The sequence below is a fragment of the Myxocyprinus asiaticus genome, chromosome 18 (assembly GCF_019703515.2).
Source record: "Myxocyprinus asiaticus isolate MX2 ecotype Aquarium Trade chromosome 18, UBuf_Myxa_2, whole genome shotgun sequence".
NCBI lineage: Eukaryota > Metazoa > Chordata > Actinopteri > Cypriniformes > Catostomidae > Myxocyprinus > Myxocyprinus asiaticus.
The window spans coordinates 21820001-21835884 of record NC_059361.1 but is presented as its reverse complement, the minus strand read 5'-3'; the positions used below and the strand labels follow the sequence as shown (position 1 = coordinate 21835884).

The following is a 15884-nucleotide window of genomic DNA, read 5'->3' as shown; positions in this document are numbered from 1 at the left end:
ACTTGCATTGAATTAACCTACAGAGCTGAGATATTCTTCTAAAAATCTTTGTTTGTGTTCAGCAGAAGGAAGTCACACATCAGGGATGGCATGAGGGTGAGTAAATGATGAGAGAATTTTCATTTTTGGTAAACTATCCCTTTAATTGTGAGTGTACTGAAAAGTTGTATTCACATGTTATGACAGAATATGTTTATGTTATAAGGCCAGACAAAATCTGTGTGCGCAGAAAACATTTCTCATTTCTTAATTGTTCTACAAATTCCCCATCACTGCATGTTGTTTGTGAAATAGTTTGGCGAACTGTGTAACGCTTTTAGCAACCATTAAGAGTACAGTACTCTCAGGTTCATTTAACACATTTTACCATGTTTAAATCCAATCCACAAAATTCTGCAGATTTTCCCAAAAGATCTGCTTGGAAAGAGCTAAAAATGTCTACAGATTCCATCTGGGCATAAGCTTACCTGTTCAGACTATTGTGAAGGTTACAAAAGCTATGAATTTGGGTTGGGAACTGAAGGGTTTTAGATAATACATAATATTTAGGCTGAATAACACATTCAACATATTCAACATTTAAAACTAGATAAAAAATGTACTTTCAGGATCAACATAGTGTCCACACAAGTCAAATCACTGTGCTTCGTGCACTTACTGTGCTGCTGAGAGAAGACGCCTCAAGATTCTTCAAAACATGTGGGGTAAATTAATTTATTCACACATTTCTAAATCATTTAACCATTTTTGAAACTTAAAGGAATACCTCATCCAAAAATGAAAATTCTTACATTATTTACTTAACCTCATGCCATCCCAGATATGTATGACTTTCATCTGCAGATCACAAACAAAGATTCATAAGAGTATTTCAGCTCTGTAAGGCCATATGAATGTGTGTCACAAATTTGAAGCTCCAAAAAGCAGTTAAAAACAGCATAAAAGTAATCCATACAACTCCTTGTTAAATCAATGTCTTCTGAAGTGATATAATTAGTGTGGGTGAGAAACCGATCAATATTTAAGTCCTTTATTACTATAAATCTCCACTTTCACATTTACATCTGAAAGCTTGTTTAATTTCATTTTCACATCTGAAAGTGAATGTGGAGATTTGTAATAAAAAAATACTTAAATATTGATCTGTTTATTGTATCTGAAGATATGGATTTAACCACTAGAGTCTTATGGATTATTTTATTCTGCCTTTTTGTGCTTTTTGGAGCTTCAAAGTTCTGGTCAACATTCACTTGCATTGTATGGACCTAGAGAGCTGAGATAATTTTCTAAAATCTTCATTTGTGTTCTGCAGAAGAAAGTAAGTCATAAACATCTGGGATGGCATGAGGGTGAGTAAATGATGAGAGAATTTTCATTTTGGGAGGAACTATCCTTTTAAAGAAGATGATATATATATATATATATATATATATATATATATATATATATATATATATCAACTCCGGCATGCTAATGTCCTCCATTATGAACTGCTAAGCCAGAGTACTGACCTGTGCTTTAGCAGGAGTGACTAAGATGACCTAAAACACATCACAAGCACCTCAATAGTACTGTGTGCTCTGACACAGCTCTGGCATGGCAATTGACTCTTGGACCAAGCAATCATTTGAAAGTTCCTCTGATGCTAAAATAATTAATACTGAATATACATGAAACTTTGGCACTGTAAGGTTTAAAATGCTTTACTGTTTGAACCATCCTTGACCAAACTGGTTTAAAACTACTGAAGATATATACCGCCACCTTCAGGTCAAACTGAAAAGTACCACCCTTTTAAAATCAGGCTGACAGAAAGGATGTCCTAGAAACAGTTCCCAGCACATTTATGCCAGGTTTTTAGCCTAAAAAGAGATGACTTGTATTGACATGAGGGTGATCTATAGATGCTGAGTATTATTATTTTATGATTTCATTCAATCATAGTGGAAATCAGAGACTGCGGCTGATTTGGAGAGGCAGATCACAGATTTCTGTGCCTTTATTTTCTTGCATAAGACTTTGTCTGGCACTTGCCACAACTTCATAAGATTAATAGAAATTACATTATTTTTTTTTTATTTTTTTCAGTTTTTTTTTTTTTATTATTATTCATTTATTTAGTTGTTTTTTTTTAAATTATTATTATTTAGGTTTAGCATTTTTATTTAGCTTTTTTATTTGTTTTTCTTTGTGGACAGAAAGAAAGAAAGAAAGAAAGAAATGACATACAGAAAGACAGACAAGCAGAAAAAAAGACAGACAGAAATAATGTCAGAAAGAAAGAAAAAGAAACAAAGAAATGTCATACAGAAAGACAGACAGATAGAAAGACAGGCAGAAAGAAATGTCAGAAAGAAAGACAGACAGACATACAGACAGAATGTCAGAAGGACAGACAGACAGAAAGACAGACAGCCAGACAGAAATACAGGCAGACAAACAAACAAAAAGAAAATAATTCGAAAAGCTTTTTGAAGGAGATCTCATTTTATTCTACAATGATGTCATATTTATATTGTAATATGAAATAAAAAATAAAACAAAATATGCTGACCTATTCTAAAATGACAGGCACGACTGTTTCGCAACAATGGATTACACCTGGATCTCATCTTCAGTGGATTACTACATCCTGCCTTGACACGTCTTCAGAGACGCCCGTGTTTTCAACCACACTTAACATTGGGAGAAACTTTACACTTCTAAGACTCCATAAGCCACCATTGCACTCTACCGTTTTAATTGGACACCTTACATCAGACTGTGTGCTTTCTAAATAAATTCATCTTACATTACTTAAGCAGCGCGCGCAACCGCTAAAGTTTTGACTATTTAAACAACGCTTTCCATGATAGACAGTCCTGTAGTAGACCCTCCTTCTTCTGCGAGCTGATTGGCTGGAACGTCTGTCAATCTATAGAGTGCTTTTCGCTAACGCTAGCATGCTCGGTTGCGGTGTGAAGTTCCTAAGACATTTGTGTCGGCGCGATGTTGCTGATTTGGTCTAAAAAGGTAAGTGTGAACTAGTTTCATATGAATAATTGGGCATATTATTAAAAAGTTTTAACTTTGTTGCTGATAATTTAAGTGGAACTTTATAATTAACCGACTTGTGTTTACAGTAAACACACTACATTTATTTTTACACATGTAAGGTGTGTTTTGTTGGTTTTTGGGTTGCGTTGTGTACAATTTCTCATCTTAAGTCAATGTCAGTTCGTGTAACGATGCTTTGGCCTGATCCGCTGTTTATTCGGAGTCACACAATCAGTTATGATTTTTGTCAGGTACAAGTAGTACCACTGAGTCACCACAATGTCATAAACAAATAGGCTACTCCGTAACAATGATTAATTATTTCGTGTTGTTTCCTTTCCGCAATATGTTTTTCACAACTTTTTATTACGAAGTAGGAAATATAATCTGCTTGAACTACAGATTAGTCTATTCTGTTTCTCTTCAAGGGTTATTCAGTGTTTCTCTTTTATTATGTAAACTGTAGGACCATATTTACTTTCTAGTTGCAGTGATGAGACGTGGAGAACCTCTTCCACGGGCCTTTCAGGCTCCTGTGGATGTACATGCCAGTGCAGATGGTCAAGTTTACATGTTTAGACAAAGACCAGAAGAACTAGACGTGTCATCTGAGAATGTCATGGAGCTTTGGCCACGGAGCAGAGAGTCATCCTCACAGGAGTCACAGGAGAGAGAAAGAGTGGGAGAAGTGTTCTTGCTGGAAAGAGATATCTCCCATGAGGACAATCTCAACAAACTGGCCCTACAATATGGATGCAAGGTATCCTGTGTAATGTTAAAGGGTTAGTTCACCCAAAAATGAATATTATGTCATGATTTATTCGTCCACTTTTTTTTTTTTTTCCGTGGAATGGTGAAGGCATAGTCACCATTTACTTGCATTGCATTTTTTTTTTTTCATGCAATGAAAGTGGATGGTGACTGAGGAAAACATAATGCCTATTATCTCCTTTTGAGTTCCATGGAAGAAAAGTAATTCAGGTTTGGAACAACATGAGGGTGAGTAATAAAAGACATAATTTTCATTTTTGGGTGAACTATCCCTTTAAGTAATAACATAACATTAATGTTACATTGTTTAAAGTTGTTTATACAGTAGGGACGGGCACGAATACCCTAATACACTAATAATTCAAAACGTATTACATTGAAATCCAGTAGCAATTATTTGTAAACGTGTCAAAATGATGCCTCATTCATTATTTTTGATAAAGTTACAGTGGCATTTTGCAAGGGCGGTACAGTTAATTTGAGTCAACATTGTAGACAATGACTTTCAGTCCACGGCAGCAACAATGCCTAACACTGTATGGCGAGGATTAGATGATATACACACAGGATGCTTTATTCTGTTTAAAAAAGCATATAGATGAAGCACAACTAAATGGGATAGAACAGATCATATTTTTAAAGATATTATTTCAGAGCTGTTCAGGTTGTAGTCCAAAAACCTGGAAGAGAGTTCCTCTGGATTTTCCTATGGGCTTTTATAATGGGATTTTGGAACTTATGAGTAAAATAAGGTCTGTTGTAAACATTACTTGACTATACGTGGACATTTTATTCTGCAACATAACTTACACACAGTTATACCTCAAACATGAATTTTGAAGCCGTATTGAATTGCATACTTTTTTTTTAAAAAAATGTCAAAATTCATGTTTGAGGTATGACTGTGTGTTAGAGGTCGACCGGTATATCGGTTTTGCCGATTAATCGGCACCGATAACAGATTTCTAGAACTATCGGTTAATGGCAAAAATCCACACCGATAGTTTTTCCCCGTTGCATCTGGTGCTGGAGCATCTGAGAAGGGTCTATTATACAGTATGAGAGTGGCCTCTAGAGGCAAAATAAAAAACTATCACTTCACTGATGCCTTGTGGGGTTTGTTTTGACACGTGGGACTACACTCTGCATGGAGCGGACAGCTTCAGATGTGGATTTAGAACATCAACAACGAAAAGGTATGTATACAGTACACTACAGTACACATTGTCATATCATTATAAAGTAATTAGTTTGTTGACTAGATGCTGCATTAGTAGAAAACAGCAGTATGTTTGCCGACAAGACTGAGAGGACGCTAACATTAAAGCTAACCTCAAGCGGTTAGAACAATGTGACAAAAATGCAAGCAAGTCCTACCCAAATGTTTAAATGTCAGGATTTTTACCATCTATTTGCTTTAGTTTATATCCAGCTTGCCACGTTTATGCATTCGTTAGCCAGCTAAGTTTCATATTTAAGTGACGTGAGAAAGCAAATTACTATCTTCATGCAGCCGAGAGAAACGTATAAACAAATCAGAAACACATTTGATTTCAATAAAAAAAAAAAAATTATCCTCACTGTAATACGATGACTTCAGATCGATCACATTCTTGCACTAAAAAAGGCTAGACACAGCACAACAAATAGTCCCTTATAGTTGGTGGAAGTTTTTGGCCATTGCGTCTTGCTCTTTTATAAGCATTTCTCAGATTAAGCAATGAGTTGTTTAAATGCTTTGTCAGGAAAGATGTTCAATTTGGAAATGTGTGTCTCGATCCTCGCGTTCGGTTCCAGTCTGTTGTGTTCCGTCTGTTTGAACAGCCTCTGGCCTGGGCTCATAGTCTGAGCCGTTTCACCACTGAGTTCAGCCAAATACCTCTCCTATCTGTGAATATTGCTACTCTACATACAGCTGTGAATAAAAAAACAGTGTAGTATTTCGCTATTATTATGAAGCTTGAGTCTGGAGTAGTAGAAATCAGTGCAAGTTTAACACCATGTGAACTATTGAAGCATTTCCCTCCGTCATTTTACTTTTGAATTAACATTTGTGAATATGGACAGACTAAAACTTTTTATTTATTTATTTTATGCACATTAGTTGAAAATGAAATGCTCTTTTTTTTTTTTTTTTTTTTTTTTTTTAACAGCCAGGATAGCTATGTTCTATTTAACATTACTTTATAACTGTGCTGAATGGTTTATGTATTTATTGCACCCTCTTGTGGACTAAGGAAACAAAATAATTTAAAAATCAGCTGACTTTAAAATTCGAGTATTAGTTCATATATATTAATATTTATATTTATTTCATTTAAAAAAGTGCAATACATTTACATGGTTCCGTCAGTACTGTTTATTTTTGTAATAAAGTTCAGCACTATTTTACTTTGAGTGTTATATTTTCATTCAGTATCAATTTTAAAAACTATCGGTTGATTATCGGCAGGTACTACCCAACTTCATTATCAGTATTGGTAAAATCCACTATCGGTCGACCTCTGTGTGTAATTTATGTTGTAGAACAAAACGTCCATGTATCGTCAAATAATGTTTACCACAGACTTTATTTTACTCATAAGTTCAAAAACCCCATTATAAAAACCCGAGGGAATCCATGGCGAATTGGACTTCCGGATTCTCCTACAAAATGATGTCACAGCTGAAAAGTTCTATAACAAAGTAGGTTTACTCCTTTCTCTCCAATCCCAGCTTAATATGCAGAGATGACTATAAGTAATCCATTCATTGGTCAGTTCTTCTGAAAAGTGTAAACACTGGCTGTGTCTTGTTTTGAAGGCTGTCTGCAAGGTAGGATGAGTCCTCTGAAGGCAGCGGTATACTGAGCATCCTCAAATAAAATCTTTTCATTTAAATGAGACGGCCCTAGAAGGAAAATTAACATGTCATGGTTGCTATGACAGCACGCATCGCTCCCAACCTGCACAAGTGCTCTGAGTGAGAAGGGAATCTCTGAGGTAAACTTTAGGAGAGTTATAACGATGTAGAGAGAAAAGAAAATGGATTTTGCGGACGTAATTTTATATATAGTTTATAATACTTTATTTTACATTATAAATTGTTATAATTTTACATTTGATATATTTTAATCCCATCTACTGAGGTACTTCAACTTGGGAATTAACATTACTTACATTTGAATATCATATTTTTGGGTAAATCAGCATCATTTTTTCCAGATAAATTATGTACGTTTTCATTGAAGTAAAGAATTGTTTGTTGTTGAGTGCCAACGAAGTATACACCTCTTGCATCCTCTGAATTCCTGTGAAAGAAGGCTGCATTCGGAGTGTCCTACTTGCTTTTCTGAAACGAGACAGCCTCTGTGACATATACGGCCGACAAATGCGACCTCTGGAGCACACATCCTTCCAAATGAGACACAACTAATGTGGCTCTGGGGCACTACCAAAACATTTCTTTGTTTGTTTGAGCATCATGACCAGCACAACACAGCAACATTGGCAACCAATGGCCATGAGTTTGTGATTATCACTTTCTCCGCCCAATGGTTTATGGGGGGGGAGTCCTCGGGAAACATGTTTGAAAATATTTCATTATTTTTGCAATTCCGTTTGGTGCTGCTAATGGCAAAGAAATTACACACTTAAAAATAATCCTACTCTACTGTTTCAAGGTGGCTGACATAAAGAGAGTGAACAACCTTTTTCAAGAGCAGGACATGTATGCACTGAAGTCCATCAAAATCCCTGTTAAGAAGCATGGCCTTCTAACAGAAGCCAACTCTGAGCTCAGGAACCCCCAGCAAAGACCCTCTTCTGATGCAGTATCACCACCCAATCAGCAGCCGGACAGTGTTGAAACAAGCGTCTCGGGCAGACCTCAGGTGCAGGAGTACACTGACTTTCTTAAAGCGGTGGACAGTGACATTGAACGTCTAATCCAAAGCACAGACCCTCCAGAAGAGGGATTTTCTGGCAGCTTCGGGGCATCCAGGCGATGGGGATGGAGAAACCAGCACTTACGCAGCTACGGTGCAGACTGGGGGATCCAATGGTGGAATGCTGTGGTCGCCATGTTACTAATTGGTATTGTCCTACCAATATTCTATGTGGTATATTTTAAAACTCAAGATAGTGGGGAAGCTGTAGTGGACAATGGAGTGGTCAACATCTCTGTGCCTACCTCAAACAGTACAGTGAACCATAGGAATATAATCAGCAACCACCTTAAGGAAAAGCAGGTATAACTTTGTAAAATAATGTGTGGTGCTGCCTATGGTGTGTGGCCTTTTAAATTTGTTTTGATGCATGTAATTTTCCTTGGTACTTTGCAGATACACTTGACAAAGCCCACAAGCCTGTTAAGCCTAAATTATAATAATAATTTACTTAATTTCATCTGCTTAGTGATAGCACAGTTAAAGAGACAATTTACCCAATGATATTATGAGTTTGCATACTCTACTTGCACCACACTCAGAAGGTTGAAACCATTTAATAGGTCATTGGTGCTATGATTTCATTTATTGAAAATGGTTATAGAATCACAGAGTATTTCTTAATTGTACTGTGGGAAAAACAAAAACTTTTAAAAGTCATTATACTGTAAAACACATTTTATCATCTGTTTACTTTTCCATAGAATTGATCTTATTGCTGTGGTCTTGTCTTTGTATGTCACTGCTTGGAAAAAGCTCACTGATCACAATGTATTCATGCATAATTGCATTGGTAGTATTGTTTGACTGAAGGGTATTTTGTGCTCTCAAATTTGAATCCATTTATTTTTAATTGATTTAGCAAAACCCTAATGCCATTTTGTTTTTGTTTTTAAATGTGGAATGACACTGTGGTGTCATTAGTGCCAAAGTATGGACATGTATTAAATCGCTGTTTGTTCAGTTGTTTGAAGTGCAATAAAAACATATCTGAAGAAAATTAAAATGTCTGAGAGAAATAAACATTAGAATGCACGCTGGAAGATAATGTATTAAAGTCAGCAAAACTCTTGCACACAATAGGCAGGTTGACATATCCTGACCTATGAATTGTGAATATACCTTTTAAATCTTGGTATTGGTTTTCTTTACATAGCTGTACTACATGGGAATGGGGTGGAGTTCTGGACACAATGGAAACCTGGGTGTTAGTTGATTTTAAATCTCTACTGTATACTATGAAATAGCCATATGACTAGAATTGTGTTAGTGTCCTTGAAAGTAGCTCGGTAGATTTTTTTATTATTATTTATGAGATAAAGACAATTTTGAGTTCATAAAGTCACAGTAGTTTTGATGGGAAACTGTACAAACCAATAATACCCTGTCTGCCTTTTAAGTTTAAAAATGTTTGTTGGCAGGACATAGAAAGCTATGCTTGTTAGTTACACCATGCAGAATCATATATATATATATATATATATATATATATATATATATATATATATATATACACATATACAAATACCGGTGAAAAGTTTTGAAACACTTGACTGAAATGTTTATCATCTTAAAAATCTTTTGATCTGAAGGTGTATGCTTAAATGATTGAAATTAGTTTTCTAGACAAAAATATAATTGTGCCAACATATTACATTTACACACATTTCATTATAAAACTACAATTGAAAAAAAAAATAAATAATAATATTTTGAAATTGATGACTTGGACCAAGTAATAAAGAAAAGCAGCCAATAAGTGCCCAGCATAGATAGAACTCCTTCAATACTGTTTAAAAAGCATCCCAGGGTGATACCTCAAGAAGTTGGTTGAGAAAATGTCAAGAGTACATTTCTGCAAATTCTAGGCAAGGGTGATGTGGCAGGGCGGAGTGCGGGGCCGGGTCGTGAGGGCGGTGCGTCAGAGATAGAGAGAGCTGTCCGAAACCTGTGTGTTTGTCTTTTTGGTTTAGTTTCTTATTAAACTATTATTTATATTGTCAAGCCGGTTCTCGCCGCCTCCTTTCCATTAATCCCATTACAGGTGACTACTTTGAAGATGCTAAAATATAACAGTTTTGATTTATTTTGGATTTTGTTTAGTCACAACATAATTCCCATAGTTCCATTTATGTTATTCCATAGTTTTGATGACTTTACTATCATTCTAAAATGTGAAAAAAAAAAAAAAAAAAATATATATATATATATATATATATATATATATATATATATATATATATATATAATCAAGAATGAGTAAGTGTTTCAAAACTTTTGAACGGTAGTGTGTGTGTGTGTGTGTGTGTGTGTGTGTGTATATATATATATATATATGGCCCATACATGGGCATTATATGTAATTCTTGTTTGGCGGAGTTCTGTTAAGGCCCTTATGTGGCCCATATGTGGCTGATAGATTAAATGCCAGTAATCTCCCAGAATTTAACCAGGAGAACACCAAGCCTACTCAATACTTTAATTTACTGCACAATAAATCAAACGTAAACCACAAAATTAAATCGCAATCTTTTTTTAAATTTTTTATTTGAAGTAAAAATGACGTTATACATAAAGAAGTGTGTTGGTAGTAACGTTGGAAGTGGTAAGAATTATCTAATGCATGATATGAGCGTACTTACAATCATTTTTATTTTCATTTAAGATAATGTTTAACATAACATAAAAAGTGTATTACAGTTTTTCACAATTGCTAAGACATTTCTTGAAACCTTCACCTATTTTCTCACAACTTTAAAAACAAAACCAAATCTTCAAACTACATTCACAAAACACCTGACTCTTCTGGCAAAATCAAAAAATCGCCTCAAAACCATTACATCTGTGCTCAAAATCAAACAATGCTTTCAGATCATACACACAGCCAGTCAATAAATAAACACTACAGAGCATTCATTAGACACTTCATAAAAAAATATGGAGAACACAGGATCCAGGGCATGTTACATATTTTATTTTATTTTATATATTATATATAGTAAACGCATTTTGAAAGGAAAAAAAAAGTATAGAAATCACAACTTAGTACAGTGAATATATTGTATACTATAAGTACTGCAAGTAATACAGTATTGAATGTCTGTATATTCAGCACTTGCATACTGTAAAAATACAGTAGTCCAACAGCAAAAGCCCAAGAACAAAGAACACTAACTGAAAAATACATTACAGAACACTCAGAAATGTTGTGCAACTGCAAAGTCAATGAGAGATTCATTCTGCCTCAGCATCACGTCTCTGTGCTGGGTCCAGCCAGAGGACTTCGTCCACATCACTGGCAACATTGTCCCTTGCCAGGCAATGGGGGAAAAATCCTCTGGTGTGCTGGATCCAGCTTTGACAATACTCCACACCTGTCAGTTCCATTGCCTTTAAGAGATTTTCCCTGGTATATGGGTTACAAACGTATACACATACAGTAAAAATAGTAATGGACATTACTTCTTTACGTAAAATGGTGTATGGTAAGAAAGATTAAATTTTTTCCCAGTCCCCTTTCTATTGACAAAGTGATGTACTGCTTCAAATGTATACAATCAACTTTCAATGACCAAAATACAGTAAAAAAGAAACAATTACCTGTTCTCTTCTCTGAATGTCCTGATAATGGTGGCCACAGAGAATCTGCTCAAATTGGGTTGTACTCTTTGTCCTGCTTCCTCATTGTCATTCCATGAACAAGAACATGGTTTATCAGAGTTGCCTGATTTTCAGATGAAATTACTGTTCTTGATCTTGCTCTTACTCGTCCTCGTACTCTTCCTCCTCATCCACCACGTCTTGCACGTACACTACCTCCTCTGCCTCAGATTGTTTCCATCCATTGTTGGTCTCAACATTCAACACACCTGTGCACTTTGAACTGGCATATGTTTTGTACAGTTCGTTTGATCACATCATTTGAAGTGTGAACAATTTTGAGTCAATTTGTGTAAACGATGACAACTGTGTTGTAGTTGTGTTAAAATTTTTGCCACCCTTAGTTTACTGTTTTGCAACACAAGCGCATCACAGTGCAAAATTAGTTTTAGTGAGCAAGAATGTGTTTTCACATGTGTTCTACATGTGTGTTTCCAAGTATAAACCAAATGCTTCCCATCTGGCAAAAACAATCATGCCACAGTCCAAATCACTGAGATTAAATTTTTTCCCCATTCTGATGGTTGATGTGAACATTAACTGAAGCTCCTGACTCGTATCTGCGTGATTTTATGCACTGTAATGCTACCACACGATTGGCTGATTAGATAATCACATGGATGATTGTTGGTGCCAGACAGACTGGATTGAGTATTTTTGTAACTGCTGATCTCCTGGGATTTTCACACACAACAGTCTCTAGAATTTACTCAGAATGGTGCTAAAAACAAAAAACATCCAGTGAGCGGCAGTTCTGTGGATGGAAATGCCTTGTTGATGAGAGAGGTCAGCAGAGAATGGCCAGACTGGTTAGAACTGACAAAGTCAACGGTAACTCAGATAACCGCTCTGTACAATAGTGGTGAGAAGAATAGCATCGCAGAATGCTATTCTGAGATGTGGGTTGGTGCTGTTTTGGCGGCACGAGGGGCACCTAGGTGATTTTAATGTTATGGCTGATCGGTGTACATATACACTACCGGTCAAACCTTTTGAAACACTTGACTGAAATGTTTGTCATGATCTTAAAAATCTTTTGATCTGAAGGTGTATGCTTAAATGTTTGAAATTAGTTTTGTAGACAAAAATATAATTGTGCCGCCATATTAATTTATTTCCTTATTAATCTAAAATTTAATTAAAAAAAAAAGTTTTTGAAATTGATGACTTGGACCAAATAATAAAGAAAAGCAGCCAATAAGTGCCCAACATAGATGAGAACTCCTTCAATACTGTTTAAAAAGCATCCCAGGGTGATACCTCAAGAAGTTGGTTGAGAAAATGTCAAGAGTACATCTCTGCAAATTCTAGGCAAAGGGTGACTATTTTGAAGATGCTAAGGTATAACACAGTTTTGGTTTATTTTGGTTTAGTCACAACATAATTCCCATAGTTCCATTTATGTTATTCCATAGTTTTAATGACTTTACTATTATTCTAAAATATGAAAAAAATTATAATAAAGAATGAGTAAGTGTTCCAAAACTTTTGACCGGTAGTGTGTGTGTGTGTGTGTGTGTGTGTATATAAATATATATATATATATATATATATATATATATATATATACCAGTAGCCTATCAATGTTCTTTAGAAATCAAACCCATTACCCTGATGTTATTGGCAACATGTTATACCCGCTAAGGACCGTAGCACAACGTAAAACAAATTACTATTTTGAAGTAATGTATCTTAATAATAAGATAAGTAAATCTTAATGCAATGAAAGCATTATGCTTCCCTATAATAATTGCAAAAGTTTTGACCATTGGGTCAAAGTGGCACACTAATAAGCAAGAACAGAGAATGAGATGGAATTTCAAATCTCCTTTGTTCAGTAACATTATTTTTTTATTGAAGTGTGGTGATTATTGCAGGTCACACATTTCTTGTGAAATTAATATCATTATTAATAACAAATCATGCCTCAACTGCTGCCATAAAGTATGAAATTCTGTTATGTACTGTACATTCAGGGCTATTTCATGGAATGCATAGACTGAGAAGTATCATTTTATTCCTGTATATAGTGTAGTCTATATTGGCTTTACAGTACCCTCTCAATGCATTTATATGATTTATTTTGTGTCTTTTTGTATACAGTATCCTCAGGAACAAAGTTGAACATAATGGACTTAAGCATGGTCTGATCTCTACTATGTGAATGTTTTTACATACTTCTTAGATAACGAGGCTTTTGTGGAAATAAGTATGCCTACAATTTACAGAACACATGCTACTTATGTTCTTCTTAGTGCTTCAGGAAACCAAGCCCAAGTCATCTACCTATGCCCATTGCTCAATGAAAAGAATAGGGCACCAATAAATAGCCTCTGCCCACAATTTTCCATACCACACCACGTGTTTCCATTTTTTGTGTGTTCAAAGTCGAAGTTTTCTTTCATGTTTTTTTTTTTTTGGTTCACATCACATTATGTACCCTGGGGTTATGGTTATTGACTAATGTAGGGCTTTACTGGTTGTTTAGATCAGTGTTACTATCAGAAATAATTGATAATTATTTCTTTAGTTATTAATTAATATTTAAATTAATTAATTGAATCTAACTCATTAAAACCTCATATGGGGCTCCAGTAAATGTAGTGCACTACGTTTAGGAGCGGGTTTGGTTATTAGCAATAATTAATAATTATCAAAGATAATTATTAATTATTAAAATCAATAGAACATTGATGAGAATCAATGTTAGCTTTTTTTATCCTTTTAATCAACCATTATCAAAGATAATCACTAATCATTAACATCGATGAAACATTAATTAAAATTAACACTAGCTTATTTATCCTTCAAATTCAACAATCATCAAAGATAATTATCAATTATTAAAAATCAATAGAATATTAATAAGGATTAATATTGCCGGGGCACCACCCTGGAATCAGGGACTAATAACCAGATAGTATGACAGTCTCAATATTAGATTGTTTTCTTAGGAAAATCGACATCCGAAGAATACCAATTTTCAGAAAAAAAAAACAATGAATGAAGGCTTGAATCCGAGCACTGACATCCCGTCAGCATTGGACACAGGTGTATGCAAAACAAACCAAAACACTTCTCTTTGAAATATAACAAAGTTTATTTATGCAGTAATATCAATTAATAATTAATACAATGCAGTCAATAAACTTCTGACTTACACTACAAACTAAACAGTGATATAATTAGGTATGGAAATCGAAATAATCCTATAACACGTGTGTGTGTGTTTGTAAGGAGGGACGCGCACAAAATGGCGGACGTGACTCTAGAGTCACACCTGTGTCTAATACTGACGGGATGTCAGTGCTCGCGAGACTTCCGGCCAGAGAATATGGCCGCGAATGTGGGCGGAGAGAAACCAGTCAATGGCGTCCACCAGTTTACCGCGTGTATCCGCTTGTACGATAGCTTAGGGACAAAGCTGAGCTTTATCACGAAGCTATCTACTAGCCAAAAATGTGTGTGTGGTTAGTACGAGAAAGAGAGAGAATTAAGTGACGGCCCCAAAGCCGGTTTCGTGATCGTGGGAGAGAAAGCAGCTGTTAGTTTATCACTCAGAGATGTGGTGGACGGCTCGTAAACAGTCCCACAGTCTTTGATTCTTTAATGGATAAACTCAGTTTGCCGGTCTCACCCGCGATGGCAGAAATGCACAACAGTCCAATGTGGTTGGACTACAACACAGCAAATCTCATTCGTGATAATTAATACCTTGAGTATTAATCGCAATGAGCGGACCGTGGTCCGTAAACTGTACAAGCAATAACGTTAATACACAAGAATAACACACTATAATATTCTATCTCTGCCCAGACGTAAACCTCTTGAATCACATGAGGATGCAGAATGCATGTTCATCCATCCTTTAACTTCGACTCGGTTCCTCGAGGCTCGGGTGATGACGGGAGGCCGTTTCCTCGCTCTGTCGGCAGGTGGTACGGCTGCTGATTCTCAGCGGGCTGGTGGAGAAATCAGCGACGTCGACTTGATTGAAGATGGAAGCGAAATCTTTTATCTCTTCACTTCTGCAGGCAAACGGATGAAGATGCGGATTGCTCGGCAGTCTCCTTTGGATCCGTTAGAGTGTTCGGTGGAACACAGAGTAATATCAACTCGTCCAGCGAGATGGAGATGGTATGGCCACAGTTTCAAGTCAGACATTACTTCCTTGTGCCACGAGGCTACACCTGAGAGCAGCGATGAGCTACGTCTACGCACGGTGAGCAAAGTGGCTGGAAGCAAATCCCGGAAGCATTTCAGAGGTATTTCTACTCCTGATGATGTCATGGTTGAGGTGCATTCTGTCGTGTGCCTCATCCAATAGGAGTTGAGAGTTCGATCCTTTAGTGAGCAAGGCTTCATGGGATTTGTAGTCTGTTTTGGACTCCCTTTGTTTGATTTTGGTGCGGTTTTTATCAGTAAGATTTATGACTTGGTATGTGGGCCTGAGTTAGGTTTTACGACTGTGTTAGGCCTGCCTTTGTCTTCT

The 15884-nt window shown here is 35.9% G+C and overlaps 1 protein-coding gene across 2 annotated transcripts; it reads left to right on the top strand.

The window, feature by feature from the left end:
- The first annotated feature begins 2904 nt into the window (after positions 1–2904).
- Positions 2905–8726, top strand: LOC127455729 (lysM and putative peptidoglycan-binding domain-containing protein 4-like). Of its 2 annotated transcripts, none has more exons than XM_051723816.1 (3): positions 2905–3012; positions 3522–3796; positions 7469–8726. In XM_051723816.1, exons 2-3 carry the CDS (start codon positions 3530–3532, stop codon positions 8039–8041), a joined length of 840 nt encoding a protein of 279 aa, XP_051579776.1. In that variant the 5' UTR covers positions 2905–3012; positions 3522–3529; the 3' UTR covers positions 8042–8726. The 2 variants fall into 2 exon arrangements, with proteins under 2 accessions (XP_051579776.1, XP_051579775.1); XM_051723815.1 differs by having other exon boundaries at positions 2935–3012; positions 3503–3796.
- Positions 8727–15884: the final 7158 nt, after the last annotated feature.